This window comes from Ursus arctos, unplaced genomic scaffold (genome assembly GCF_023065955.2).
Source record: "Ursus arctos isolate Adak ecotype North America unplaced genomic scaffold, UrsArc2.0 scaffold_14, whole genome shotgun sequence".
Classification (NCBI taxonomy): Eukaryota; Metazoa; Chordata; class Mammalia; order Carnivora; family Ursidae; genus Ursus; species Ursus arctos.
This window is the reverse complement of record NW_026622808.1, coordinates 26,073,790-26,101,029: the sequence shown is the minus strand read 5'-3', so window position 1 is coordinate 26,101,029 and position 27,240 is coordinate 26,073,790. Positions and strand designations below refer to the sequence as shown.

Below are 27,240 nucleotides of genomic sequence, written 5' to 3'. Positions count from 1 at the left end.
ACCAAGAGGGTCTTAGGAGTTCAAGCTTTAACTTAAGTGCCAAGGACCTAGGCAAGTCATGAATTCCAAGCCTCACTTTTATCTTTTAAATGGGAAATTCTTTAAAAAGGACCTTGCAGGTATGACGGAAGCATTTGAGATAAACATATGAATGTATTTGTTACATATACCACATAAACATGCTATATAAATATATCCGTTATCATTATTTAACGATTAACAACAAAAGGTAACATTTATTTAGTGCACCCGGCACTGGACTGATTTCTTTACATACATTATCTCATATGTTTGAACATGTGCCCAGCATCTTGTTTGGCGCTTAGTTGTAATTTTCACTCCAGCATGGCCATGCCATGCTCGTTTTTTTGGAGCTGAAGGCCAGAGAAGTTAAGAAACAACGTAGGCTTGCACAGCACCTCGGTAGCAGGGCCGAGACTGGAACAGTGCCCTGTGCGGTGGTTCCGGCTCCCTCTGGCGGTCCTCCAGGGCACCGGAGCTCGGCCCCAAGCCCAGACGCGCTTGGGCCTCGGGTCTTCCCGTAGTACACAGCTCCGCCCCTTCGAGTTCTGCAAGATTCCGTCTCCCGGCCTGCTTCTCCCAGCCAATCATCGTGCGCTTGGGATAACGGAGGGCGGGGCTCTCACGAGATCGGTAGCGTCATCAGTCTCTAACATGAGGATGGGCTGGGATAGGCAGCGCTCTCATCCAATAGGAATAAGGCTAGAGTCCGACGCGAGCCAATGGGGCCGGGAGGTGGGGTTCGGTTGTGTTAGAAGGGGCCCGGGGGATTGTAGCCGCTTTCCCGGCGTCGGACGTGTCGGACAGCTGCCTGAGTCTTCGGGTGCAGTGTTCGCTGCTGCCATGAGCTATACAGGTGGGCCCGCAGGGTAGGGGTCGGGCTTCGGGTGGGGAGGGACAGGGACGTGCCAGAGCCGCACCGTGCTCGCCCGCACCTCTCCCGGGGCCTGGACGCTGCCCTCTCTGCGGTCACAAAATGGCGCCGCGGGTCTGTCGCCTCAGGTTCGCCCCGCTCACGCCTTGGTGCCTCAGTTCTTTGTGCTCGGGCCTCGCGTCCTGGCTCCCGGACGCCCGAGGTCTTGGCCTTTGTAGCCTGTGTCCGAGGGCCCTGGCGTGAGCGTCTGCGTTTTCTGAGCCCATCACCTCCGCTCTAGGTCCCGTCTCCCCGTAGCTAGGAACCTCAGGCTGACCTTTTTCAGGCCTTAATCCTTCAGATCGGGCAGTGGGCTAGGCTACCGTCGCCATTGCCGCAGCCTCCTCCGCGCCGTTTCCCTGCAAAATGCCGCAGCTACCCCCGCCCCCAGCCCCTTTGCCTGTCCCAGGCTGGGAGAGGTGCCAGACTCCAGGGCAATGAGCGGGGGAGCCTTGGGCCCAGGGGGCTGGGGCTGAGCCTGAACCTTGAGAGGAATGACCAGCTTTTCCATTAATTCATTCACCATCTGTCAGAGTCATCGCGTCAGGTGCTAACAGGCAGTGGGATGTTGACAGGAAATCCTCAAGCAGCTTATGGGCGGACCTTAACAGGAAAACCAATGAATGTAGGATACACTCCCCGGCGCACCGAGCGCCGAAGGGCTTGCTTGCTCTTTAGCGGGGGTGGGGTGGGGGTGGTTGGGATGAATGTAAAGAGGTGACATTTGAGGAGAGATCCGGGTGGTGAGGGAGTTAAGGATATCTGGCCCGGGGTGCCATTGGCATAAAGGCCCAGGAGCAGAAACCGCCTGGCTTGTTAGAAGATCAGCTAGGAAGGCCAGTGGGATTTGAGTAAAGGGGGGAGGGTGGGTGATAAGGTCGGAGAGGGGGCCCTGGGCTATGCTTGGACGGTTGTGAATTAACCCTGGAGGAATTTGAAAGGCCGCCTGGGTTTGCCTTGGCAGTAACACATGAAGCCCTTCAGCCGGGAGCCATAGACTAGGCCTCCCCTTTTGAGGAGGGTATTAGGCTTGAGCAGGTATGGTTGCTGGGTAACCTACATTCTACTTGGAATGTTCAGGACTGACAATGGAACTGGAGCCTCTGGGGCTGTTCCATAGGCTGTTTTATGTTAGCATCAGCAAAGAAGTAGTGCCAGGCGTCCCTCCTCTGGGCCCCAGGTGAGGAGCTTGGCAAGAACCCTAGTTTTTCAGGGAACCATCCCTTACCCGAGTGGTTCTCATCCAGGGGTGATTCTGCCCTCCTGCCTCCACCCCCAGTACATTTGGCATTGTTTGCAGATGTTTCTGATTGTCACATCTGGGAGTGGAGTTCCTACATCATCCAGTGGATAGAGGCCAGGAATGCTGCTAAACATCCTATAATGCATAGGGCGGCCCCCACCACAATAAATTATCCAGCCAGGAGTATCAGTAGTGCCAAGGTTGGACAGCCTTGCCCCAGCCTTTCTGTAGCTTTTCTGGTTCAGGAAAAAAGTCAGTAGGGTTGTTGCTGACATCTCTGGAATTGAGATGTAGTCCTTTTCACCAAGTCTTACCGAGAACTGGAAGACAGTTTGTTAGTTTTTAGGGGCAGGACTGCTGAAAAAAACAGAAGATGAATGGTTGGGTGCTGTGGAGTAGCTTAATAATGGGGCATTTAGATCCATAGAAAAGGGAGACTGAGTTAGAGAGGTCACTAATGGCCAAGTCTGAATTTCAACTTCAGTTCTTGTAGGCTTTAATTCTTGGCTCACTGACGGAACCAAGATAATGAAACAATGATTACTTTTTCTTTGATCTTGATCAACTAAAAACCACAGCAGCTTTATAATGTGAGTCTTTCCCTTTTAAGAAGCAGACCATTAAAGTAAAAACATTTTAAGTCACATTTAGAACAATTTATTTGCCTTTAAGGAGGAGTTCTGGAAGCCTTGAAGCAAATGTTACCATTATTATCAAGCATAGGAGGTGATTAAAATAATTTATCTTTTTGATAATTTGTCCAGCTTTTGAACCTAGTCACTTTATGTGTACTTAGGAAAGGGGGCTCCATCTCTGGCACTGAGGGGAAGGATAGGAGCAATGGAAAAATAGGACAGAAAAATCCAAAATCAGACCTTCAAACTCTACCAAACCTTTTATAAGAACATTGATTTCACAGTTTGTGTTGGGAATGTGTAAGTTGTTTAGCTGAATGGTTCTGGCTTGGGATCTCTCAGGTTACATTTTGGATGTCAGTTGGGACTATGGTCATCTGAAGGCTTGATCCGGGCTAAAGGTTTCGCCTCCAAGATGACTCAAACTCCCATGGCTGGAGGGTTGATGCTGGCTATTGGTTCCTCACCATGTGGGCCTCTCCACAGGCCTGTTTGAAGGTCCTTACAACATGGTGGCTGTTTGCTCCCAGAGTGAATGATCTAAAAGAGAACTAGGCAGAAGCCTTGAAAGTCCTACTCAGTCATTTCTGCAATCTTACTGGTTACACTGGCTTCCTCTCTTAGTTTGGCAATTTTAGGAAGCAAGAATCAGTAGAGGCCATATTGGAGGCTGGTTACCACCAGATGGTAGAGGTTGGAGTCAACCTAACCTCATTCCAGTTGTCCTCTTGTTTTTATCACTTTCTGTCATTTCTTCAAAGAATCCCCTTTCAAAAAAAGAAGGAAAAGAATAACATTGAGAAGCTTTGTTTATTTTTGAGTGAAAAAGATGTCACAGTCTAACCAAGAGGGAGGGAGGGATTATGATGTGTAATTATCTTAAATCCGTGGTTTGACCCTTAGCTTTCTAGGGACAAACACTTATTTTATTTTTTCACCCAGAGCTGTTCAGGCTGGTAAATCAGACCAAGAAGAGAAGGATTTATGAGCCAGATAAGAATTTATTTATAATTGAAGCATAACTTGCTAAAGAAGATCCTGCTCTGGAGACAGTATTGTGCAATAAAATGTTAACATGGGGAGGACAGAACTAGAGCAAAGGTTGCCATTGACCTCTGAAGGTTTGGTGGATTGTCTTTCCTTTTTTCCAGGGAAGAATGAGGGCCCCTCTCCCTTGAATAGACATAGATTCTGTGCAGCTTTCATACCACGTTCCAGTTAGTATTCCTGTCAGGGTGTGGTGGTTCCAGCTGCAGCTGCAGTATGTATAAACCATGTTACCTGAAGTCTGGAGCCATTTGCTGGTGGCTGTATTGCTGAACAAACAGGTTTCCGGAAGCTAGTTAAGCAAACAGTGAAGAAGGTAGGTATAGGGTACTAATTTTTACACTGTGGGGCCTCCCCACAAGTGAACCGTCTAAAACGTGCTTTCGGTGTTTCTTGTGGACATTGTTCAGGATGTAGGCATCTTGGGAAGGTCCTGGGTCCCCGGAGGGAATCCATTATAACTTACCCTCCTTAACTAGGGGAAGGTAAAAAAGGTTAGTATGGATACTTTTGCATTTCTCCTTCCCCAGGGCCAAGTCTAACTCAATTCCCTCCTCTGGGAAGTAAAGATAAAAGTGTAGGTCTGCTGGTCTTTACTTGAAACCCCTGGAGCTGAGTATGTTTTGGAATTCTAGCTTGAGAGAAGGACATTCCACAATACCCCCATTGGGGTCTGGCGCATCACCCTGTAATTAAATGCATTATTTCTTTACTAGGTTGGGTAAAGAAAAATCGTAATTGTCCTCACAGGTCAGTTTTGTCCCACAATGAGTGTTGGCCCCACATTTGAGGAGTACACTTGGTTTTTAGACGTTTTGGACTTGGGAACTACAGGGTAAGGGATCTTGCCGCTGTCCCCTTTGTTGGCTGTTATGAGGATGAAATAAAATAATGCAGATAAAGCTCTTAGCACCCTGCAGGGGAAACACTTTTTCAATGTTAGCTTCTGTTGTGGTCATCTTTGTTGCTATGGTCCTAAAAGATGAGCTAGAGAGACTGTCAACGTGTGAATGCCTGCCCCATGGGAGGCACTTGGTGTATGCTTTTGTTGTTTTTTTGTTTTTTTGTTTTTTAAAGGCAGCTATTAAAGGCACTGGCTTTAATTTTTTGGTCATGAATTGGCTCTGATGAGAACAGGCAAATATTGCCTCTTATGGAATCCATCTTAGTTTCAGTGCTAAGGGTAAATAATTTAAAAATAATGTTTGTAAATGTAATTTTAAAGGTAGTGTCAGGGTTTATAATTTAAGAGCAATAGTTTCTTTCTTTCTTTCAAGATTTTATTTATTTATGTGACAAAGAGAGACAGCGAGAGAGGGAACACAAGCAAGGGGAGTGTGAGAGGGAGAAGGATGCTTCCCGCCGAGCAGGGAGCCCGATGCAGGGCTTGATCCCAGGACCCTGGGATCATGAACTGAGCCTTAGGCAGATGCTTAACGGCTGAGCCAACCAGACGCCCCTAAGAGCAATAGTTTCTGATAGAGGTTCAAGTTTTCCTTATTTAGTACTAATTCATCTTAAGTTGAGAAATAGTTTGAGGGACACCTGGGTGGCTAAGTCAGTTGAGTGTCTGCCTTCGGCTCACGTCATGATCCCAGGTCCTGGGATGGAGCCCCAAGTTGGGCTCCTTGCTCAGCAGGGAGCCTGCTTCTCCCTCTCCCTCTGCTGCTCCCCCTGCTTGTACACACTTTCTCTCTCTCAAATAAATAAAATCTTAAGAAAAAAGAAATAGAGAGTTGAGAAAATAGGAAATAGTATGCATACGTATATAACATTTGTTCAGTAAAAACATGCTCACCCCAAGTAATTGCATTTAAGAGGTAATTTTAATACACACATTTTTTTTTACGGGAAAACTAAAAAGTACAAGGCAGTTTCGGTTTCAAATCTACGGGGAGGGAAGGGGTAATATTTGCCTTAACATCGTTCAGAACCAACCCCCATCCTGTTTGAATTGGAGGCGGCTCACGTTTCACTCATTTGATATAAGTATTTTCCTCATTTAACTGAATAATTTGGGCACTCATTTATCGAAACTGAATACTGGTTTAAAATGTTTGAACATTTTTATCCACTTCTGGTGTAGCAAGTTAAATATAGCCTCTCTTTTCATTGCTAATATGTTCTGGAGGTATAATTAAAGTGCTGAGAAGCTAGAGTTTTTGGAGGCTTTCCATTGAGGGGAGGGCCTGCTAGCCAGTCTACACTGAAGGGTAGTCTTAGGTCATCTCTACGTGTCTTCTTTTGGGAAATTAACCACACTGTGCATACATTTAGGCTTTGTCCAGGGATCTGAAACCACTTTGCAGTCGACATACTCAGACACGAGCGCTCAGCCCACCTGTGATTATGGTAAGTGTGGGCCCCTGGGAACCAGAGGGTTAGTGCTCTGCCTTCTAGTGGCAGAGCAGCCTCATATCTTCTCAGTTGCCTTTGACTCTGCTCTCACTGTCTTGCTTGTCCAGATGCAATCTTGTGTAAAACGGTGTGGTGGGCTGTTAGAATAGCATGTGCTTCCCTTGGAGGCAGTAATGGGAAAGATGTCTGCTTACTGAGCAAGCTGGAGTTCTTAGAGCTGTAAATGATTGGTTCCTTTGACCCTGTAACGTGTTGCTAGTTGTTAGAAGTTCATATGGTCTGTGACAAAGGTCTGGCTTCACAAAATCCCCTTGAGGGCCTGGGAAGGAGAGTGACCAATCAAGAGTCCGAAGGATTGGTCTGAGCAGAAACCAAGCCATCAATTTAGCTTCAGGGTAGTATGTGGGATGTGTATGTAAGAGAAGCTGCCTGTCCGAATCTAGCAGGGTTTTTAGAGACAGACCATCTCAAGCCAGCTGGCTCCTCACATAGAGTTGAAGGAAAATGTCCGATCGATTTCTCAGTCATGATCCGACACACTAAATCTCTAATTCAGAAGTAGCCACTCAACAGAATCCATAGATGACCTCTTGGTATGCTCTGGCAACCCCTAACTGCCAATAAATGCTGATCTTTCTGTGGTCTGTGACCATAGGTGTCTGTGAGAAGAAGCCCTCTTTGGAATTAATAAGGATTATGCTTTACTTGCTGAGATGGGTAGCTTGTTGCACTACTAGGATCTGAGGAGAGACCGAGCCTACACTGTGACATCACCTCAAGAGTCACTGAATAAATGTACATAAACACCCTGAAGTATTAGCAGCTAGTCTCAGGGGGAGAAGGAAACTTAAAATGTTTCAAAATTGAGTAAGGAGGTATCAGGTATTTTCTAAACGAAGAGAAACTTGGTGTGTATGGCTTCCCTATCTTGCCCTGTCTGCCTCACCCCTTTTAATCAAATAGTAGTCCCAGAATGCACAGTTTTTTTGAATTCTCCCTCTGGTTTACATAGTCTGGGTGCGAGCATTTTAGCAGATGCGCCATTTGCAAATCTTTTCTCCCAGTCTGTGGCTTGTCTAGTCTCTGGTCAGTAGTGTCTTTCAAAGAACACAAGTTCTTCATTTTGATGAAGTCCTATTTATCAGCCTTCTCTTTAATATGTGGTGATTTGGGGGTCCCGTCTAAGAAATTTTTGCCTAGGGGTGCCTGGGTGGCTCAGTGAGTTAAGTGTCTGCCTTCGGCCCTAGGCAAGATCCCAGGGTCTTTGCCCCTATGTCAGGCTCCTTGCTCAGCGGGGAGTCTGCTTCTCCCTCTGCCTGTGCCGCTCCCCCTGCTTGTGCTTGCTCTCACTGTCTCTCGGATAAATAAATAACTAAAATCTAAAAAAGAAAAAAAGAAAGTTTTGCTTAACCCGAGGTCACCAAGATTGTCTTCTGAGTTTTCTTTTAGATGCTTCCTAGTTTTATGTTTTCCATCTGTTCTGTGATCCATTTTTAGTTAGTATTTCTACAAGGTATACAGTATAGGTCAAGATTCTTTTTTAACTTTGTGGAAAATCAATTGAACCTATATGTGTGGGTCTGTTTCTGGACTCTTAATTCTGTTCTGTCATCTGTGCATCTGAATTTCCTCCAGTACCAGTCTGTCTTGATTACTACATAATGAGTCATAAAATCAGTTAATACAAATCCTCCAGGTTTATTCTTTTTCCAGAATTGACTTGGATATTTTAGTTCTTTTTTTTTTTTTTTTTTTTTGGCATATAAATTTTAGATTCAGTTTGTCAATTTCTATAAGAATTCCTGCTGAGATTTTGATTCTGATGGCCTTGAATCTATGGATTCGTTTGGGAGAATTAGCATGCTAACGATATTAAGTCTTCCTATCCACGAACACAATGTCATTCGATTTATTTAGATCTTTGATTTCTTTCATTAGTGTTTTGTAGTTTTCAAAACACAGGTCCTTCACATAGTTTGTTAAGCTACATCTAAGTATTTCATATTTTTAGTGCCAAGGTAAATGGTATTTTTAAAAACTTTAGTTTTCAGTTGTTCATTGCTAATTTGTAGATTTTTATATATTGACCTTGTAATAAATCTTGCTGTGCTCACTTATTCTTGTAACTCGTATAGATTTTTTTTATGTAGGTAATTGTGTAAAAGAGTAAAGACAGTTTTGGGGCACCTGGGTGGCTCAGATGGTTAAGCATCTGCCTTAGGCTCAGGTCATAATCTCCAGGTCCTGGGATCGAGCTCCATGTCAGGCTCCGGCTCAGCAGGGAGTCTGCTTCTCCTTCTGCCTCTGCCTCTCCCCTGCTTGTGCTGTCTCTGTCTCTCTCCCTTTCAAATGAATAAATAAAATCTTAAAAAAAAAAAAAAAGAATAAAGACAGTTTTATATTTCTTTCTGGCTTAAATTGCAAGAGCAATATAACAATATTTAAATAATATTTTAGAAAACAGTCAGCTGCGATCCCACCATTTTAATACTTTTGTCAGCCTTCCTGTTCTAGGTAGTTGAATAATTTATAGGGGGATAGAATTGTGTATTCTGCTTTATTTGCTTATTGTTAGAAGCATTTCCTTGTACTGCATAAGGCTTAATGGATTCTTTTTTGATGCCTCTATGAGGTATGTCACTGAGAAGGTAGGCTGTAACTTCCTTGAAGTTGAACATTTACATTGTTTTATATTTTTGTTCTATAAGTTTTGCTTACTGTGACCATCTCCTTTTCTCTTCTTCTGTTTGTTTTTCTCTTATTAAAAATATTACATCCTAGGGCACCTCGGTGGCTTAGTTGGTTAAATGTCTGCCTTCGGCTCAGGTCATGATCAGGGTACTGAGATCAAGCCCTGCATCGGGCTCCCTGCTCAGCAGGGTGGCTGCTTCTCCCTCTCCTACTCCCCCTGCTTGTTAAATTATGTCCCTAAAATTTCTTGTGTCAACACTGGTCTCATCCCCCTCTGGAGGTGGAAGTGAGCTCTGGTGTTCTTTTGGAAGGGGCAGGTCTTGGTAACTCCCCAGGCCTCATAGTGTAGATAAAGGTTTCCCCTTCAAGGGACCTGCCTGGGAAGCCCCTCTTCAGGGAGTCTGAGTTGCTCTGGGCATAGCAACTAGCACATGGAGAGTGCTTTCCGAGTCCTGTCTGTCGCAGGGCCATCACCTACCTGTCCACTTGTCTGTCCTTGTGTTTACAGAGTTTAGTGTCCATTGCTGCTTCCTTGCTCTGTTCTGGCAGATTTTTGGCAGCTAAAGCCCTGGGGTGCTCATAAGGAGAGCCCCAGTGGGTCTGCCTTTGCTTCCCAGTCCTGTCTCCTTTTGAATAGCTAGTGTCCACTGTTACTGGTGCAAACACCCACGTGACCAGGCTCTTGTTAGTTGATGGGACTAAGTGTGTATTATTCCTTGGTTGCCTCTGGCAGCCTCACTTCTTGCCTGTCAGAACTCCTCTTTTGCCAATCATCTTTTACATGATTTCCTGCTGCCGGCCGTCCCTTGCTGCTTTCTAGTTAGAAGTGTCTCCTTTAACAAACAGTGTTCTGGGCCTGAGCAGTGCCCAGCACTGCCGGCCTCTGCTCTTATGTGCTCAGGATGATAGTTGTTAAATAAAGGAATGAATGAGAAGCTTCTGCTTTGATTTCCCCAACCAAGAGGATTTTTGCTTTGGATTTTTTTGCTTGGAGCCCAAGGTGCATTAAGCATAACGGTCATCTAGGGTTCTTTGCTGGTTTTTGACACCTCCCCATTCTGTTTATGCACTGGATTGAGGAGGAACCCAACTGTAAGACCTACCTTGGCCTGCCCCTGTCCTTCTTTTCAAGTTTATACACTCTTGCTCTCCTGTGACTGGACTCTGCCATTCATCACGCTGCCATCTCACTGAGCTTTGGTCCCTGCCCTGGGATGAGCATGTCTTGTCTGTCTGCAGAGTAGGGATAATAGGGAGTAGGAGACAACTCTGGAGTCTCACCAGAGACACTGGGAAAGTTCTGGTGGACTCCCCTGGGCAGGAACCATGTTTGCTTGACTTGGAATTTCCCATTTGGCTTTGCACTTTGTCAGTTCTCACTGGCTTTATGTTCCTGAAGGGATGAAATTTTCTCATGTGCTGTGATACAATCCAGAGCATATTTAGTTTATAATCCAGATTGTTCTCTCAATAGCATTTCTCAAGCTGGGAATTGTCTTGTCCTTACCTCTGCTGATGTGTTTCAGCATAGCATACACGAGATTCAAGGGCTTGGTGGCCCTCCCTGTTAAGGCATACACTTGGGGGATTAGGATAGTCAGCTTCTCTTGGGGCGCCTGGGGTCCAGTCGTTAAGCATCTGCCTTCGGCTCAGGGCGTGATCCCAGCGTTCTGGGATCGAGCCCCACATCGGGCTCCTCCGCTGGGAGCCTGCTTCTTCCTTTCCCACTCCCTCTGCTTGTGTTCCCTCTCTCACTGGCTGTCTCTCTCTCTCTGTCAAATAAATAAATAAAATCTTTAAAAAAAAAAAAAAAAAGAGGATAGTCAGTTTCTCTGTTCCAGATGGCTTTTTTGGGGTGGTTTGAGTGACATGATTTTCGTAATGGATGTGGGCTCTGTGCTGAACTTGTACAGCATAGTCTGTGTGAGGCACCAGAAACCATTCTCCTCTTCCTCTGATTGGTGCTTAGCAGGAAGTGGGGATAATCTAATTTTGGCTCCTCAAGGGAGGAGAATGAGAGCCAAATTCCTCAGCTGGCAGTGTTGGCAAAGGGAGGCCCCTTAAGTAGCAGACGGTCAGAGCCACAGAAGTTCAGGCGCCAGGGCACGGGATGACCTGGGTCGTTTATGGAATGCTCTTAAGCCCAGGGCTTTTCAGGGGAGGTTCATTCTTCTGTCACCAGTCAGATACTGGGAATCATCATCTTCATTTGTGCCTGAATTAAGCTCTTGTTGTATTATAATGAATCGTAGTTGTAATTGCGCTTTTCCTTTTTGTAGGATATGGAACTTGGAACTCTGGGACAAACAGAGGCAAGTATTCCTATGATTGTTCTCCTCTTCCTTGGGATTGAACTGGTTGTATGTTTCTTCCACTGCCAGGCTTGCCCAGAGTGTATCGGGAGGTGCCTTTGGGGGCCCCGGGGTCAGCTACTCTTTCATAGGAGGTCCTGGGCTGGGACCCACCCAGCGGAATGACTAGGCCCACCCAGCCTCAGTTGGCTAGGGTCCCCAGCTTATCACTGTGACAGAAGATGTCTTTGTCTCTCTGTCTGTCTCTCTGTCTGCCTATCCTTTCCCTATCCCTGCCATCTCCGTCTGTCCGTCTGTCTTCCTCCTTGCAGGCTATGAGAACTATGGCTATGGCTACGGCTATGGCCAGGATAACAGCACGAACTATGGGTATGGTATGGCCACCTCAAACTCTTGGGAAATGCCTAGCTCTGACACAAATCCAAACCCTAGTGCTGCGGGTAGCGCCAGTGCCGATTCCGTTTTGTCCAGAATTAACCAGCGCTTAGATATGGTGCCACACTTGGAGACAGACATGATACAAGGAGGCGTGTACGGCTCAGGTGGAGAAAGGTGAGTGGGTGTCCGCCCAGGGGCTGAGGCTGTGCCGGGGCGCCTGCTGCCTGCTGGCACCTCCCTCTCTGACCCGCCTCCTGTGTCGGCTTCCTCTCTCCTTGCTTTGCTCTTGGGGCTCCCAGAGACTCCTCAGGGGCTGCTGTGCTTCCCTTCTCTGGCCCAGGCCCCCTCTCTGCTCTTTGCAATTGCCTGGTGGCCAGTCCCCCACCTTGTAGAGAGAGGAACAAGCCCCAACTGGGCCAGCTTCACTGTATCCTCTGAATAGCTCTTCTCGGGACCAGTGTTAAGTGGCCCTTCCCTCTGGAGACAGCCGTTTGGAGTTCTCATGACACTTTGTATCCCACACGCTGTCAGGGCAGGACAGATTGGGTTGGACATGAAGCAGGGCGATGAGCCTTTGGGGCTGACCACAGCGAGCTGGGCCGTCCCCACAGAAGAGACAGAGCAGATGTGGACACTTCCAGGCCACACTTCTGAGCCTGACAAAGGTGTGCCTATTGGGCCTCAAAAGTGCCTTTGTGAGGAGCTGTTGTCGTCCTCATTCTTGAAGCACAAGAAGTCACACTCCTTGCCTGAAGGCACCCAGGAGTAGGTGGTGGAACTGGGCCTGCCTCCTAGATGTGCCATGTTCGTAGCATCATGCTATGGACATTTGTTTGTCACTGTCTATAAACTGGTGCTGGCTCAGAAGTCCTTGTGCCCCAGTGAGAGGTTTCAGTGAGGAGGGCACGTGATGGCGTGGGGCATCCTAATGGCTCCAACTGACAGATGGGAGGAGAGCAGAGAGTAAGGAGGGGTCGAGCCGGGCACTGATGGGTTCAGGTGAGGTCCCAGGGCCACTGGGGGCAGAGGCTGCCAAAGGGACTTGGCATGCATTGGCTCTCTGGCAAGCAAAAAGGGTTGGGGGGGGGATCCCCAGACATACCCCATGCCCTCATGCTTGGCAGTCACTGCACTTGGAGCTGAGGCTGCTTAAGGCAGAAGGGGCTTGGCTTTTGGCTCAGTGGCTGTGTGGACCCTGTTGGTGGTGGTGCCAGTTGTCTGTGTACCTTCTTGCTACAGCCTAGAACTGGGGCACAGGGGTGAGGGAGGGCTGACAGCTGGGTAGTGCTGGCTACTTCTCCCATAGCTGCTGGCACTTCTTGGCTGCCCAGTTTTGCCACAAGGGGCTTCTGTGTCTGTGAGATGTGTGGGGACCAGGGTCTGTGGGCTGTACCCACTGTTAGAAGAGCTTTCTGCGGCGCTCTCTTTCTCCTGGGTGGGGGAGGTTTGGCCTGCCTTCCTAGTTGCTGTGGAGGGTTTGATCCCACAAGGTTGATATGATAGAGCTCTTTCTCTAGACCCTAGGCAAAATCACAGTGACTTTCCTGGGAAACACTCTCCACTTTGTCTCCCTTCTCCTTTTGGGTGGTGAGGGCCTTTGGAGGATTGGAATTTCCCTCAGCCAAAAGGGATGAGACTAGCACAGGATTTCTCGTGGGCATTATCGGTCCTGTTGGACAAGCATTTGTGTGCTTGACTGCCCACATACCACAGGACGCTGGGGTGCTTGGCTCTGCCCCCCCAAGGAATAGCCTTGGGCATTGTGGCTACCACAGATATGTACGTGTTTCCAAAGGGCTAAGGGCTGCAGGGTGTCTCTGCCCCTACTGAGACCTACTCCATCCAGTTGTCACTTTTTCTTTGGGTCCCCTAGCTGGTGCAGAGGCTCCGGAGAGGACTTTTTATTGGCGTTCCTGAACATTGAGCCTCTCTGGCAGGGTGGCGTAGATGCTAGAGTAGGACTTCCTGTCCCCAGGACAGGGAGCTTTGGGGAAAGGCAGGAACAGTAGGCTCCACCCAAGGGTAATGGGACCTGAGGGCATCCCTGATGCTTGCCACCTGCTTCTGCAGATATGATTCCTATGAGGCCTGTGACTCGAGGGCCATTCTGAGCGAGCGCGACCTATACCGGTCAGGCTACGACTATGGCGAACTTGACCCCGAGATGGAAATGGCCTACGAGGGCCAATACGATGCCTACCGCGACCAGTTCCGCATGCGTGGCGGCGACACCTTTGGCCCACGGGCTCAGGGCTGGGCCCGGGACTCCAGGAGTGGCCGGCCGATGGCCTCGGGCTATGGGCGCATGTGGGAAGACCCCATGGGGGCCCGGGGCCAGTGCATGCCTGGTGCCTCCCGGCTGCCCTCCCTCTTCTCTCAGAACATCATCCCCGAGTACAGCATGTTCCAGGGCATGCGTGGCGGGGGCGCCTTCCCAGGTGGCTCCCGCTTTGGCTTCGGGTTTGGCAATGGCATGAAGCAGATGAGGCGGACCTGGAAGACCTGGACCACGGCTGACTTCCGGGTGAGTAGAGGAGGCCATCCCTTCTGGCCCCTGACTGGGTGGAACGAGGAGCGTGGAGCCACCTGCCCTGACTCAGCTCCCTCTTTCCAACCCAGACCAAGAAGAAGAAGAGAAAGCAGTGTGGCAGTCCCGATGAGCCAGACAGCAAAGCCACCCGGACGGACTGCTCAGACAACAGCGATTCAGACAATGGTGAGCTGGGCACTGGGCTGTCGCTTCCTGCCCCCTGCCCTGTGAGGCTCCTGGGCTGAGCTTGTCTCTTTGTACTTTTCAGATGAGGGCACTGAGGGGGAGGCCGCAGAGGGCACTGAAGGCGCTGAGGCTGTGGAGAAGGGCTCCAGAGCAGTAAGTGGCTGGGCTCTGTGCATTGTCAGCAGGTGGGGCCTGTGAAGAGCAGGCTGGCTGAGCCCCTGTGCTGCAGAGCAGGGCTCTCCACGGGGGCCACAGGCTATCCTGGTCATGCACGTGTGAACAGCACAAGGGTGGTAGAGGTCTGGTGGAGAGAGCACAGGCTGCAAGCAGCCACCCAGCCGGAGGCCAGGCTTCTTTATCAGAAAGTGGTAGAATGAACCCCCCGTGCAAGGGCTGCTGCGGGGTTGTGAGGCTTTTGGCCTAGTGCCTGGCACTTAGCAGGACCTTGTCATTCAGAGCCATTACAAACAACTGTACACACTTTAATCTGGGATTTTTGAAATGGTGTCCTAGGAAGGAGAAGACGAAGAGGGAAAAGAAGAAGGCAAAGAAGAAGGCAAAGAGGATGCAGAAAAGGGTGAGTCTTCTGAGTGGCCTGGATGCCGGGGAGACTCTTCCAGGCACTCACAGTTGGAGGGATTCAGCTGAGGGCAGGGTTGTGACAGAAAGGTGGCCAGCATTGGTTTTACCTTCCGGTGGGAGCAGCAAGCAAAAGAGGGGGGAACCACAGGCATACTCCCTGCCCTTGGTCCTTCAGTAGTGCACAGTTCCAAGTCCTCAGTGGCTGGTGTCTGAGCTGGGACCCTCGGTGCAGTTTTTACGGCTCTGGTTTGCGTGTCCTCTCCCTTAGCGCCTCTCCAGCCCCTGTTGGGAGTCCGTGTCCCCCTACCTGAATGATGAGCGCCAGCAGGTACCTATCAGTAAATCCAGCCTCAGCCCACTGTTGCCGCGGTGCGCCATGGGGGGGTGGGCTGAGCCCTGTGAGCTTTCGGGTCTTTACCTCTGGGGGCTGCACTTAGGCCTCAGCCATGGCCTCCCTGCATCCCGCTACCTGGCCCCTCTGAACTTGTGCCAGTGTCCCCACCGAGATGGCTTCTGTTTGCCTTCCAGCCTCCCTGTGGCCCTCTGCAGAGTACGGGTGTTCTGGAGAGCGGTGGGGTCAGCCTGTGTCCTCCCCTCTTCAGGACCTAGGCCCAAAACGGTTCCCTGCCCAGCCCAGGGTGCCCAGCCCTGCTCGTGTCCAGAGTCCTTGTTCGGACGGCTGCTCTCAGAATGGACTGTCTGGAGTAGAAGGCGGGTGATCCAGCCGGAGGCCCCAGGCCTGCCCTGACCTAGTGGAACCAAGCCAGTGACTGCGCTCCTCTGTTTCCACAGGGGCCCTGAGCACCCAGGATGATAGTGGCCAGATCAAGCGCAAGTTGCAGGCAGGCAAGAAGAGCCAGGACAAGCAGAAAAAGCGGCAGCGAGACCGCATGGTGGAAAGGTAACCGGCTTCCCTCCACTCCTTTGCCTCTGCCTCACTCTGGGGCTGCCGCCTGGAGAGCAGGGCCATAGCTCTGCCGCCTCGCCGCCCTCTGGCCTCCCTCGGGAGCTGCCACCTGCTCGGCCGTGCATGGACCCTGCTTCCCGCCAGGCCCAGCTCCCAAAGGCCTGACTCGTTCCCCGCCCCACTGCGGCCGCCTGGCGACCGCTAGCGTCTTTGACCTGAGACCCGACACTGCTCGGCACCGTTGCCCAGAAGCTCCAGCGCTAGGTCACTCGGCGCACGAGCCCCGAGGTGCACTGGGGGCCTGATGCCCCTGCGGGAGGGGGCCAGCTCATCAGAGACTCAAGGTCCAAGGCGCCTGTGCCACCCCAGCTAGCTGCCAAGAGGCCGCCGCCGTGCCCAGGAGAGATGGCAGCACCTGTGGGCTGTGGCAGCCTCGGGCCTGCCCTCTGCCCTGCCCGCCGGCCCTGTCAGGCCGGGCCTGTCTGCGGCTGAGCCCTTCACGCCCCTTGGTCGGGTCTGTCTGCCCTCAGGGCTCCCGCACTGGCGCTTGCCTCCTCCTCCTCCGCCTCAGACTCTTGCTCTTGCTGGACCTTCCTCAGCCTCGCCGGCGCCCGGCCCCTGGGCTCTCCAGACAAAGCTGACCCCGTGGCCCAGATAAGGACGTCCGGCAGAGGTAGGGACCCGCCCCGAGGCCTCGGTGGCGGCTGGCCTCCTCCGCCCCTTGCCACGGCGGCCTGCTCCAGCCCAGGCCCCAGACCCCGGGCTTCTGCTGTGGACACCAGGCCCAGACAGAGCACCTCGCTCAGGTGACTCCAGGCTGCCCTCTGGCAGGCCAGGCGGGCGCCCTCCTTCCAGCTCAGACTGGTCTCTTCTTGGAAGAGGAAGATGAGGCAGCAGGAGCCCAGGCCTGCTTGCCTCCCATCCCTCCCGACACCACCCCCAAGCATTCTGAGCAGAGGATGGGCTGGGCCTTTCAGTCCCCCAGACCCAGAAGGAAGATGCAGCACCTTTTCGGGCCCTGCCTCGGGACTGCGTACTCCACTCTGCACCTCAGGGCCACCTGGCTCACGCCAGGGCATCCTTCCTTCCGGTCCCCAGCTGGGCCAAGTGCACACGCTCGTGCCCAGCCTTGGTAGAGAGGCCCACCGGCAGCCTTCCAGCGACTCCTTGCCTGTTGCAGCAGCTGCTGCCTCGGGTTTCAGCCTCCTGTCTGGGAAGGAAGAGCTCCTCCCCTGCCCCCACGTTGCAGTAACTGCAGCCTGCAGACTTTCTGTCCCTTTCTACTCCCGACCCCACTGGTCCCAGCCTGTCCCCCTGCTGGGACCGCACTTCAGAGGCCCGTGAGCAAGGCCTGTTTCAGGGCTCGAAGCTGGGTTGGGTGAGGCGGCAGCACCGCTCCCTGGGACCCTCGAGGCCTCAGCCCCTTGTTTCTTTCCTGTGGCAGGATCCAGTTTGTGTGTTCTCTCTGCAAATACCGGACCTTCTACGAGGAGGAGATGGCCAGCCACCTCGATAGCAAGTTCCACAAGGAGCACTTTAAATATGTAGGCACTAAGCTCCCTAAGCAGACGGCCGACTTTCTGCAGGTGAGCCTTGGAGCAGCAGCACGGTTGCTCTTAGCTTCTCAGACCCCTTGGAACATAGAGCAGCCCGCACAAATCTTGATATCTCGGTATCTTTGGCAGGAGTATGTTGCCAATAAGACCAAGAAAACAGAGGAACTCCGGAAAACCGTGGAGGACCTTGATGGTCTGATTCAGCAGATCTACAGAGACCAGGATCTTACCCAAGGTGAGGAGGTTCCATCCCACTCCAACCAGGCAGAGACTCAGCCTGCCCTCCTCTGGTTCTCAGAGTGGGGTCACGACACCCCTCTGTTCCCCCAGGGAGGGTCAGTGAGAACAGCCTCAGGCCCACGTGGAAATGGCAGGGCGAGGTGAGGAGCTGGTCTGGTGTTTTCCCTGAACTGCTGGGTCTGTCTTAGAACTGGTAGTGACCCTCCTTCTCCCCCCTGCAGAAATTGCCATGGAGCATTTTGTGAAGAAGGTAGAGGCAGCCCACTGTGCAGCCTGTGACCTCTTCATTCCCATGCAGTTTGGGATCATCCAGAAACACCTCAAGACCATGGATCACAACCGCAACCGCAGGGTGAGTGGCCACCAGTGCCCTTCCGCCATCCTGTGGGTTGACTTGGGGGGAGGTCCTGGGGTCTTAACCTCTGCCTGCCCGTGAGGAACTGCAGGAGATGTGGTGGGGCAGGCAGGTGTGGACATTCTGGCAGTGCAATCAGTGCAGCTACAGGGAGAGGGGAGGGAAATGGGGACTCTGCCTGGGAGAAGGTGGCATTAGAGCTGGACCTTTAAGGCTATGGGATATGGGGACCTCCGTGTACATAGGGACCACCAGCCAGAATAGGTTCAGAAACCCAAGAGGAAGTGTACAGTGTGAGTGTTGCTAGAGGAGGGGTTCATGAGGGCTGGGCTGAGGGGCTGGGCTCACTCCTATAGGCAGCAGTTTTTCAGTTGGGCACTAACAGGATTAGAGTTGGTGTGGAGGGAGATGGAGAGGGGATGGGGGGGGGGGCATACGAGGAACTGCTGCAGTACCAGGATACAGGAGTGCCTCCACTTTGGGAGTGATAAGAAAGGCTGGACAGAAGAGCTGTTTAAGGAAGTGACCAGGAGTCTGGGATGTCTCAGGCCTCTGGCTTGGGTAACTAGGTGGACAGAGCTGCTGCTAAGAAAAGAGGGTAGGGATATGGTACAGGGAAGGGAGCGAGTCTGGCAAGAAGGTGAACAAATTCAGTCTTGTTTTCGAGTTAGCCTCAGTGCCTAGCACACAAGCCAGAGGAGGTGTTTTTTGTTTGAGGGGGTGACCTGCTGGGTTGAAGGTGGCTGCTGGAGGTTTGTTCGGGGTGGGGGTGTGCTGTGCAGTAGGGAGAGAGCTGAGGGGTCCAGGACTGGGTCTTGGCCAGGAGAGGCTTGACTGCCACCACCCGGCGGAGGCGGAAGGGATTCACGTGCAGATGATGGCAGCCGGGGGGGGCACAGGAAATAGCGTTTCTCACCCTTTCTCCACGGCCATCAGATTCATCTCTGGTCTTCTGGATGCACTGATTCTCAACAGTGGGATGGTAGTAGGTGGTGGAGGAGATCTCAACACCAGGTTCTGGAACTAGGATCTGACAAGGCGGTAGGAAGAAAGCAGACTGCACTGCATGATATTAAAATGTGGAAAATCTAGGTGAAATGAGTGATAGCCAGTAAAACATAAACTCAGATTGATCCTAGAAGTTTGAAAAAAGAAAAAGCCATAGCTGCTAATAGAGGGGTACAGAAGGGTGAGGAAAGATGGAAGATACTTAGAAATTAGAAAGCACCAGAGGTTGTTGATTTATAGAGATTTAATTTAAATACTGTATTTTTAGAGGTTCCAGAGTGTAGAAATGAATGGAAAGCTTCTAATTATTATTTTTGGTCACAGCTTTATTGAGATATAATTCATATAGCATACAATCACCCATTTAAGCTATACAGTGCAATAGTATTTAGGGTATTACAGTTGTGCAGCCATCAGCACAATCAATTATAGAACATTTTTATCACCTCAGAAGGAAACTTGTGCCGTTTAGCTATCACTCCCTAACCTCCCCCCCTCCCCCGTTTCCCCAGCCTTAGGCAACCACTAACCTATTGTCTATCTCTGTGTATTTGCTCGTTCTGGGCATTTCACATAAATGGAGTCACGTAATACATGGTCTTCTGTGATCAGCTTCTTGCACTCAGCATGTTTTCAGGGTATATCCAGGTAGCATGTGTTAGAACTTCATTCCTTTATATGGCCTAATCATATTCTCTTGCATGGATTCATTAATTTGGGCATTTGGACTGTTTTCACCTTTTGTCTATTATGAATTATGCTATTACAAGCATTTGCACATTTGTTTACAAGTTTTTGTGTGGGCATATGTTTTTATTTTTCTTGGGTATGCATCTAGAAGTGGAATGTCTGGGTTCAATAGTAACTCTGTTTAACTTCTTGAGGAACAGCTGGATGTTTTCCAGAGTGGCTGTACCGTTTTATATTCCCATCAGCAGTAGTGTGCAGGATCTGATTTCTCCACACCTCTCTAGCACTGATTTATATGACTTTCTGATTCTAGCCTTCCTAGTGGGTTTGAAGTGGTATTGGCTGTTTTTTGGTTTTGTTGTTTTTTTCTTAAAGATCTTATTTATCTGAGAGAGAGAGAGAGAGAGAGAGAATGAGTGGTGGGGAGGGGCAGAGGGAGAGAGAGAGAAGCAGACTCCCCACCAAGCAGGAAGCCTGACGTGGGGCTCGATCCCAGGACGCTGGGATCACAACCCAAGCCAAAGACAGATGCTCAACCAGCTGAGCCACCCAGGCACCCCTATTTTTTATTTGGGTTTCCCTAATGACCGTGATGTTGAGCATCTTTTAATGGTTTTTTTGGCCATTTGTCTATGTCCTTGGAGCTGGAGAATGTCCTATTCAGATCCTGTGTTCCTTTATTAATTGTATGGTCTTCTTGAGTTAAAGAGTTTTTTCTATATTTTAGGGGTGCCTGGCTGGCTCAGTTGGTTAAGTGTCCAACTTCTGGTCTGGTTTCGGCTCAGGTCATGATCTCAGGGTCGTGAGATCAAGCCCCATGTTGGGCTCCGTGCTCAGTGGGAGTCGGCTTGAGATTCTCTTCCTCTCCCTCTTTACCTTCCCCTCCACACCCCCCCCACTGCTGCTCTAAAATGAATGAATGAATGAATGAGATCTTCTTAAAAAAAAAAGTTTTTATATATATTCCAGATACAAATCCTTTCAGACCTACAGTTTACAAACATTTTCTTCCAATCTGTGAGTTGCTTTCTCACATTCTTGATGTGTCTACAGCACAAAAGTTTCATTTTGATGAAAACCAGTTTATTTATTCTGTTGGCTTGTGCTTGGGGTGTCATGGCCAAGAATCCATTGTTAAATCCAGGGTCACAAAGATTTATCCTTGTGTTTCTCATGAGAGTTTTATAAGTTTTAGCACTTTTAATTTGAATCTTTTGATTCCATCTTTTTTTTAAATCCAGTTTGACTATCTTTTGATTAGATTGCTTAATCCATTAACATTTAATGTTATTACTGAGATTATCAGATTTACATCTCTTGTTTTATTCCCCCTTTACTGGTTTTGTTGTTGTTGTTGTTGTTTTTGTCTTTTAATTTTTTAGTGTAACATTTTAATTTCCTTAATGATATATATATATATATATATATTTTTGGGGGGGTGCTGCATTTTTGGGGGGCATTATTTTCTGAGTAGTTTCTCTAGGCCTTATACATATTAACTTTTCAGAATCCTTTTCAGATATAATAACTTAATTTTAGTGGGATTGAGTTACTCCTATATAGCTCTCTCAATATAGGAGATTATTGTGTTATTACTGTTGTACATAGTATTTTATCTGTATGTGTTACAATCCCAGTAACACCAAGGCAATAGTATAATACACTATCATGACTACTTTATGTAATTTTATGTCTTTTAAGGAAGCTGACAGAAGAAAGGAGAACAATTATGTATTTCTAGTTTTTGTTATATTAGCCTTCCTATTTCTCATTTTTGGTTCTCTTCATCTAAGTTTTTTCTGTGGTTTTAAGTTACCATCTGTAGTCACTTCCTTATTAGTTCAATATAGCTTTAGTTCCCCCACCTTCTTTGTGCCGTTATTGGCAAACATGTTATATTTCTATATGTTATAGGCCAAACAATATGTGTGTGTTTGTGTGTGTGTGTGTGTGTGTGTGTGCATGTATTGCTTTGTACAACTTTTCAGTCAGTTGAGAAGACAGGCAAAGAATTACACGTTTGTAGTGTCTTTTATAATTATTTTTATTGGTCTTTCACGTGGATTCGCATTACTGTCTGGGGTCACTTGCTTTCAGCCTGAAGAACTTCCTTTGGTATTTCTTACAGGGTCTGATAGCAGCAGACTCTCTCAAGTATTCATGACTGTGGAATGTCTTTATTTCACCTTCATTTTTAAAAGATAGCTTTGCTGGGCACAGGAGTCTTGGTTGATACTTTTTTCTTTGAACATTTTAAATATGTTATTTTGCTGCTTTCCAGCCTTGTTTCTCATGAGAAGCCAACCTTTAACCTTATTGGGATTCCCTTTTTCTTTTGCTGCTTTCAACATTTTTCCCTTGTCTTCAGCTTTCAGCATTTTTATTATGATGAGTCTTTTTGTGGATCTCTTTGTATTTATTCTACTTGGGAGTTTGTTGAGCTTGTTGGATGTCTAGATTGAAGTTTTTCACCAGATTTATCAAGTTTGCATGCATTTTTTTCTTCATATATTTTTTTTCTGCATCTTTTTCCTCTTCTGGTGTTTTCATTATGCATATGTCAGGTCCTCTACTGGTGTCCCAAGGTTGTCTGAGAATATTTTTCTTCCTTTGTTCTCTGTTTTTCAGATCATATCTCTATCAATCTATAGATTCTCTAATTCTTCTGCCAGTTCAAATTTACCATTAAGCCTATCTAGTGAATTTTTCATTTCAGTTATTGTACTTTCAAGCTCCAAGACTTGTATTTATTTCTTTTTTATAATTTGTCTCTTTACTAATATTCTGTATTTGATGAGACAGTGTCATCATACCTTTTCCTTCTTCCCACCCCCACCCTAGTCTTGTTCCTGTATTTGCTTATTTGTTTAGTCAAATTATATTTTGAAGTCTCTCTCATCCCCACAATGTGAAGCCTTTGCTAGGGTGCCTTGGAGGAGGAAGCTGTGGGCAAGTGCGCAGCCACCCTGGGATAACAGTGGTTTTGGCTGATAGGGTTCTCTCTCTCTCTCTCTCTTTTTTTTTTTTTTTCTTTCCCAGACTAAACTTCACTATTATAAACTATACAAATTGTTGGCTGATTGCTGTGTTGTTTTCAGCAATGCCTTGAAGCATTAAATTGCTCTTCAATCTGATCCAATTAAATAAATCCAGGCTCTTTTATACTTATACGGATTATTTTTGAGGTCATTGTTTGAGAGTTCTGAGCCCTGGTGGCTCTTCTTAGCTGTGTTATTGGTTCTCTCTGATAGTGGGGGCAGCTGATGGTTTAGCTTATATTAGTATCAAATCTACTGGTCTCCTTTTAATTGCCTTTCCCCACACCCTCCACTGTTTTGAGAGAGCCCTCTGTCTTGAACTTCCTTACACACTTGTGAATAAAGTAAGTTCCTTTGGAAAGAGATTCCGGAGCTCACTGTCCTAAGGCCTATCTCAGGGTAAAACCTGAACCTGGTAGCTTTTCCTCACTCAATGTTTCTTCATTTGCTGTATGTCTTTAGGACTTTTTCCCTTCACTTTAAAGGGTTGTGTCATTCTGTAGTCTTCATCAGTTTCACTAGGAAGTAGGTTCACATAGCTTCTCAAGTTGTCATGCTGGAAGTCTATCCTCTGATGTGTTTTTAGGAAGATTTTTAAACGTTAATTTCAAAAATCTGGTAAGGATAATGCCAAAATGAAACTGTAGATTAGTTTATTATTTAAGAATGAAATTGCTACCAATCTGGTAGTAATGCAAGTGTGTACTACACTATAATTAAGTAAAGTTTTTTTCTGGAATACAAGGATGGTTCAGTAAGAAATTAGCAACAGTGTCAGTATGAAATGCTGGAAATGAAAACTTTATATGCAGATAATGTTATTATACTCTTAGAAAAGCTGAATGATTCCAACAAAATGGTCTTAGAATTAACACAATGTGATAAAGGGGTAGAATTCAAGATAATATCCAGAAAGTAATAGCGTTTCTCCATTCTGGTAGTACCCAGTTAGAAATGAAAATGGGGAAAAATCTACTCACGGTAGCCACAAAGTGTATAAAATAACTAGGAATATAGATTTAAGAAGAAGGGTATGGAATCTTAAAGGCCAAGAATAGGAAATAAGAATTCAATGAATACAGGAATATATGGTGTTCTTCATAGAAGACATAATAGCAGAACAAAACAAACACAAATCTCCCCATATTAATGTGGCCAGTTCATGGGATTCCAGTCATACTCTGGGGAGGGGGACTGGATGAAATTGTTTTAAAGTTTATGTTGTAGAATTAAGTCTAACAACAGTCAAAATTACAGAAAGGGTGGTAACTGAGTTCAGGGAGTTGGTTTAGCAAATATAACTTTTTTCAAATCCACTGCAATTGAAAACAAAAAGTGACATTGGTATAGTAATAAGGCGGTGGAACCAGAATAGAGTCTAATGAAAGATTGGAACTTAGTAATTGTCAAAGTCAGTACTGGTTCCTTATCTGAAACTCTAGGGCCAGATGTTTTCAAATTAGTTTTTGGATTTCAGAACAGCTACATAGTAATGATAACTAACATCTCTAGTGGGACTGGGGAAAATGACTTGTAGTTGAACCATCAGTAATACCTCAAATGACTTATATAAGTGGGATAAATAAAGATGGTATAAAAACACAATGGAGGGACGCCTGGGTGGCTAGGTCAGTTAAGCGTCTGCCTTCGGTTCAGGTCATGATCCCAGGGTCCTGGGATCGAGTCCCACATCAGGCACCTTGCTCAGCGGGGAGCCTGCTTCTCCCTCTGCCTGCCGCTCCCCCTGCTTGTGCTCTCTTTGACAATAAAATAAAATATAAAATAAAATAATAAAATAAAATAAAATAAAATCAATGGAGCTTAGGCGAAAACTCTTCCTCTGGGTTTCAGATTTGTGGAGAAGGGATTATTATAGACCTATATGTCAATTTAATGGAGAAACAATTGTTTATCTCATTAATTTCTGGAAAAAAAAGCTGGACCTCTAACCTCCTACCATATTTTAAATTCCAAAAATAATAAATGTGAAAAATAAAAGAGCAAAATTTAGAAGATTGTTTACCTTGAGGTTACAGAAAGCTTTCCTGAGCAAGCCAGGAAACCCAGAGGTCATGGAGAAGATGACCTCCTAGAAATGCTGAGCAGGTGGCCCCGTGTGTCAGATCACTGATGGGTAGGGAAATGCCAGGAGAGGCCGCATCCTCCTTTTTTCATTGCTTCAACCACAAAAATAGCCAACAGTGGTAACATCTGATGCTGCTGAGAAGGAAAAAGGATAACTACATTGTTTTAATACAGGTGGAGGAAGCCCAACTTACTACAACTTAATACGACTTTTTTGCAGAGTACTGAGGTACCATCACTTTGGGGAACCTGTTGGGTAGCACCAACATGGAAGTATTTAAGTTTATTCCAGTGGTGTTTGGTTCTAGTAGCAAAAATCTGGAAACCATGTAAGTGGACTTCCCTTGGGAGCTGTCTGTACATCTCTGTGCCTACAAAGAGGGGATCATGTGTTGGCAAGTAAGGAGGTGCAGAGGAAATGGTCTGACCTAGCATCCTAATTGTGCATCTTTAACATGTTTCATTTTGAGCATGCATGAGGGCTATCCATATTTTCCCCAAATAGTAGAGAAAATTGAATAAAGAAAAAAAGGTGAAGGTGGGAAAAGGAAACAGAAACATCAAGTGAGAGGATGATGTAAAGAGCTGCCTGGGGTGCGGTAGTAGGCTTCCTGGGGGTGGGCTCCCCCATGCCGACCAAAATAGCTTTTATCATCTTCTTTCAGCTTATGGCTTTATACATAATTATCTTCATAATGATGAAAGTGAGATTTGCCTGTACTTATACCATTGAGAAAACCACTTAGCATTTCAGTGTAAATCCTTCCACACGAAAAGGCTCTGGCACACTGGCTCATGACACACCTTTCTCAGCACACAGGGGGAGATGAGCCCTATTTTTTTTTTTATAAGATTTTATTTGAGAGAAAGGGCGCACGCGCATGCACACAAGTGGTGGGGAGGGGCAGAGGGAGAGGAAGACTCCCCATTGAGTGCAGAGCCCCACATGGGGCTTGATCCCAGGACCCTGAGATCATGACTTGAGCTGAAGTCAGTCGTTTAACCAATTCAGCCACCCAGGGGCCCCAGAGATGAGCCCTCTCTTAAGGACTGTATGGTGTTCTTTTGAATGTTTTAACTACTTCACAGAACTTTCAGGTGCTTTCCAGTTTTTCACTACTGCAACTATGTGCATGAATGTTTCCAAGTCTTAAACTTAGGATAGATTCTTGTAAAGAATTACTGAGACAAACTTTTGAGACAAACTTTTACTTCTGATACATTTTATCAAACTGCCAGAAAGTAAGTAAACAATTGACCCTGTCACCAGCAGGGTAGAACGGTCTCTCTTCACTCTTGCCACTTGGGGTATAATTCTTCATTCTGGGAATTCTATGGGTTAAAAGGAGGTTTACCACTTAAATGTACTGTTTGACATTTGTACCCCTGCTCTTATCCTCCCTGTTGATCCTAAAGAGTTCTTTGCATATGGGCAGTTGTTTCTTGTTACGGGTTGCACCTTTGGCTTTTAGTGGGTTTCCTAATTTGTGCACTGTTTGTAGTTTTTATGTAAGCACATCAGATTTCTGCTGTACAGCTGTAAAGACGTATGTCTTTAATCAATTCCATACAGTACGTATGGTGTGGAAGAATGGAGCATTCGAGCAAAGATCAGATCAGGTCTTGGCTCCGTGCTTGTAGAGTGGCCCTACGCTTGTACCCAAGGTACACTTGTGCACTTTCAGCACGTGGTTAGAGTGCTTGGCTGTGTTGAGCTCAGGGCAGGGGGGGTTGGGAGGGCTCCGCAGATCGGGTGGGTTGGTGGAGGGGGGCTTTCTGGCGCCCAGAGCAGCCTCTCCAGCCCTCCCTGCCTTGCCTGCAGCTCATGATGGAGCAGTCCAAGAAGTCCTCGCTCATGGTGGCCCGCAGCATCCTCAACAACAAAATCATCAGCAAGAAGCTGGAGCGCTACCTGAAGGTGAGGCGCGCAGGCCCCTGCCACTCGGCCCGCGCGGGTCTTTCCCTCCCTTCAGTGTTCGCCTCCTTCCCCACAGGGTGAGAACCCGTTCACCGATAGCCCCGAGGAGGAGAAGGAACAAGAGGAGGCCGAGGGCGGCGCCTTGGACGAGGGGGCGCTGGTCGAAGCGCCAGGGGGCGCGGAGGGTGCAGAGGACGCCGCGGCGCAGCCCCCCGTGCCTCCGGAGCCGGCCCCCGGGGCCACATCCCCACCACCGCCGCCGCCCCCCGAGGAGGAAGAGGAGGCCGTGCCCCTGCTGGGCGGGGCGCTTCAGCGCCAGATCCGTGGTATCCCGGGCCTCGACGTGGAGGCCGACGACGACGAGGAGGGTGGCGGGGGCGCACCGTAACCCGGGCTCCGGGCGGGCAGGACCCGCATGGCCAAAGCTGCAAGCCGAGCCTAATAAAGCTCTTCCCATCCCACTTATTTCTCGTTCGTTTGTTGCTGTGCAGCACAGTCGACGTAGGAAGGAGCGGCGTGCGCCTGCGCACGGGACCCGGGCAAGGGT

General features: G+C 48.1%; 1 protein-coding gene across 1 annotated transcript; it reads left to right on the top strand.

The window, feature by feature from the left end:
* The first annotated feature begins 752 nt into the window (after positions 1–752).
* Positions 753–27,184, top strand: AKAP8L (A-kinase anchoring protein 8 like). The gene is made up of 14 exons (XM_026490302.4): positions 753–877; positions 6,137–6,211; positions 11,188–11,220; positions 11,532–11,772; positions 13,669–14,122; positions 14,218–14,314; positions 14,397–14,467; positions 14,828–14,891; positions 15,689–15,797; positions 17,248–17,389; positions 17,489–17,594; positions 17,821–17,951; positions 26,598–26,693; positions 26,770–27,184. Exons 1-14 carry the CDS (start codon positions 865–867, stop codon positions 27,079–27,081), a joined length of 1,944 nt encoding a protein of 647 aa, XP_026346087.1. The 5' UTR covers positions 753–864; the 3' UTR covers positions 27,082–27,184.
* Positions 27,185–27,240: the final 56 nt, after the last annotated feature.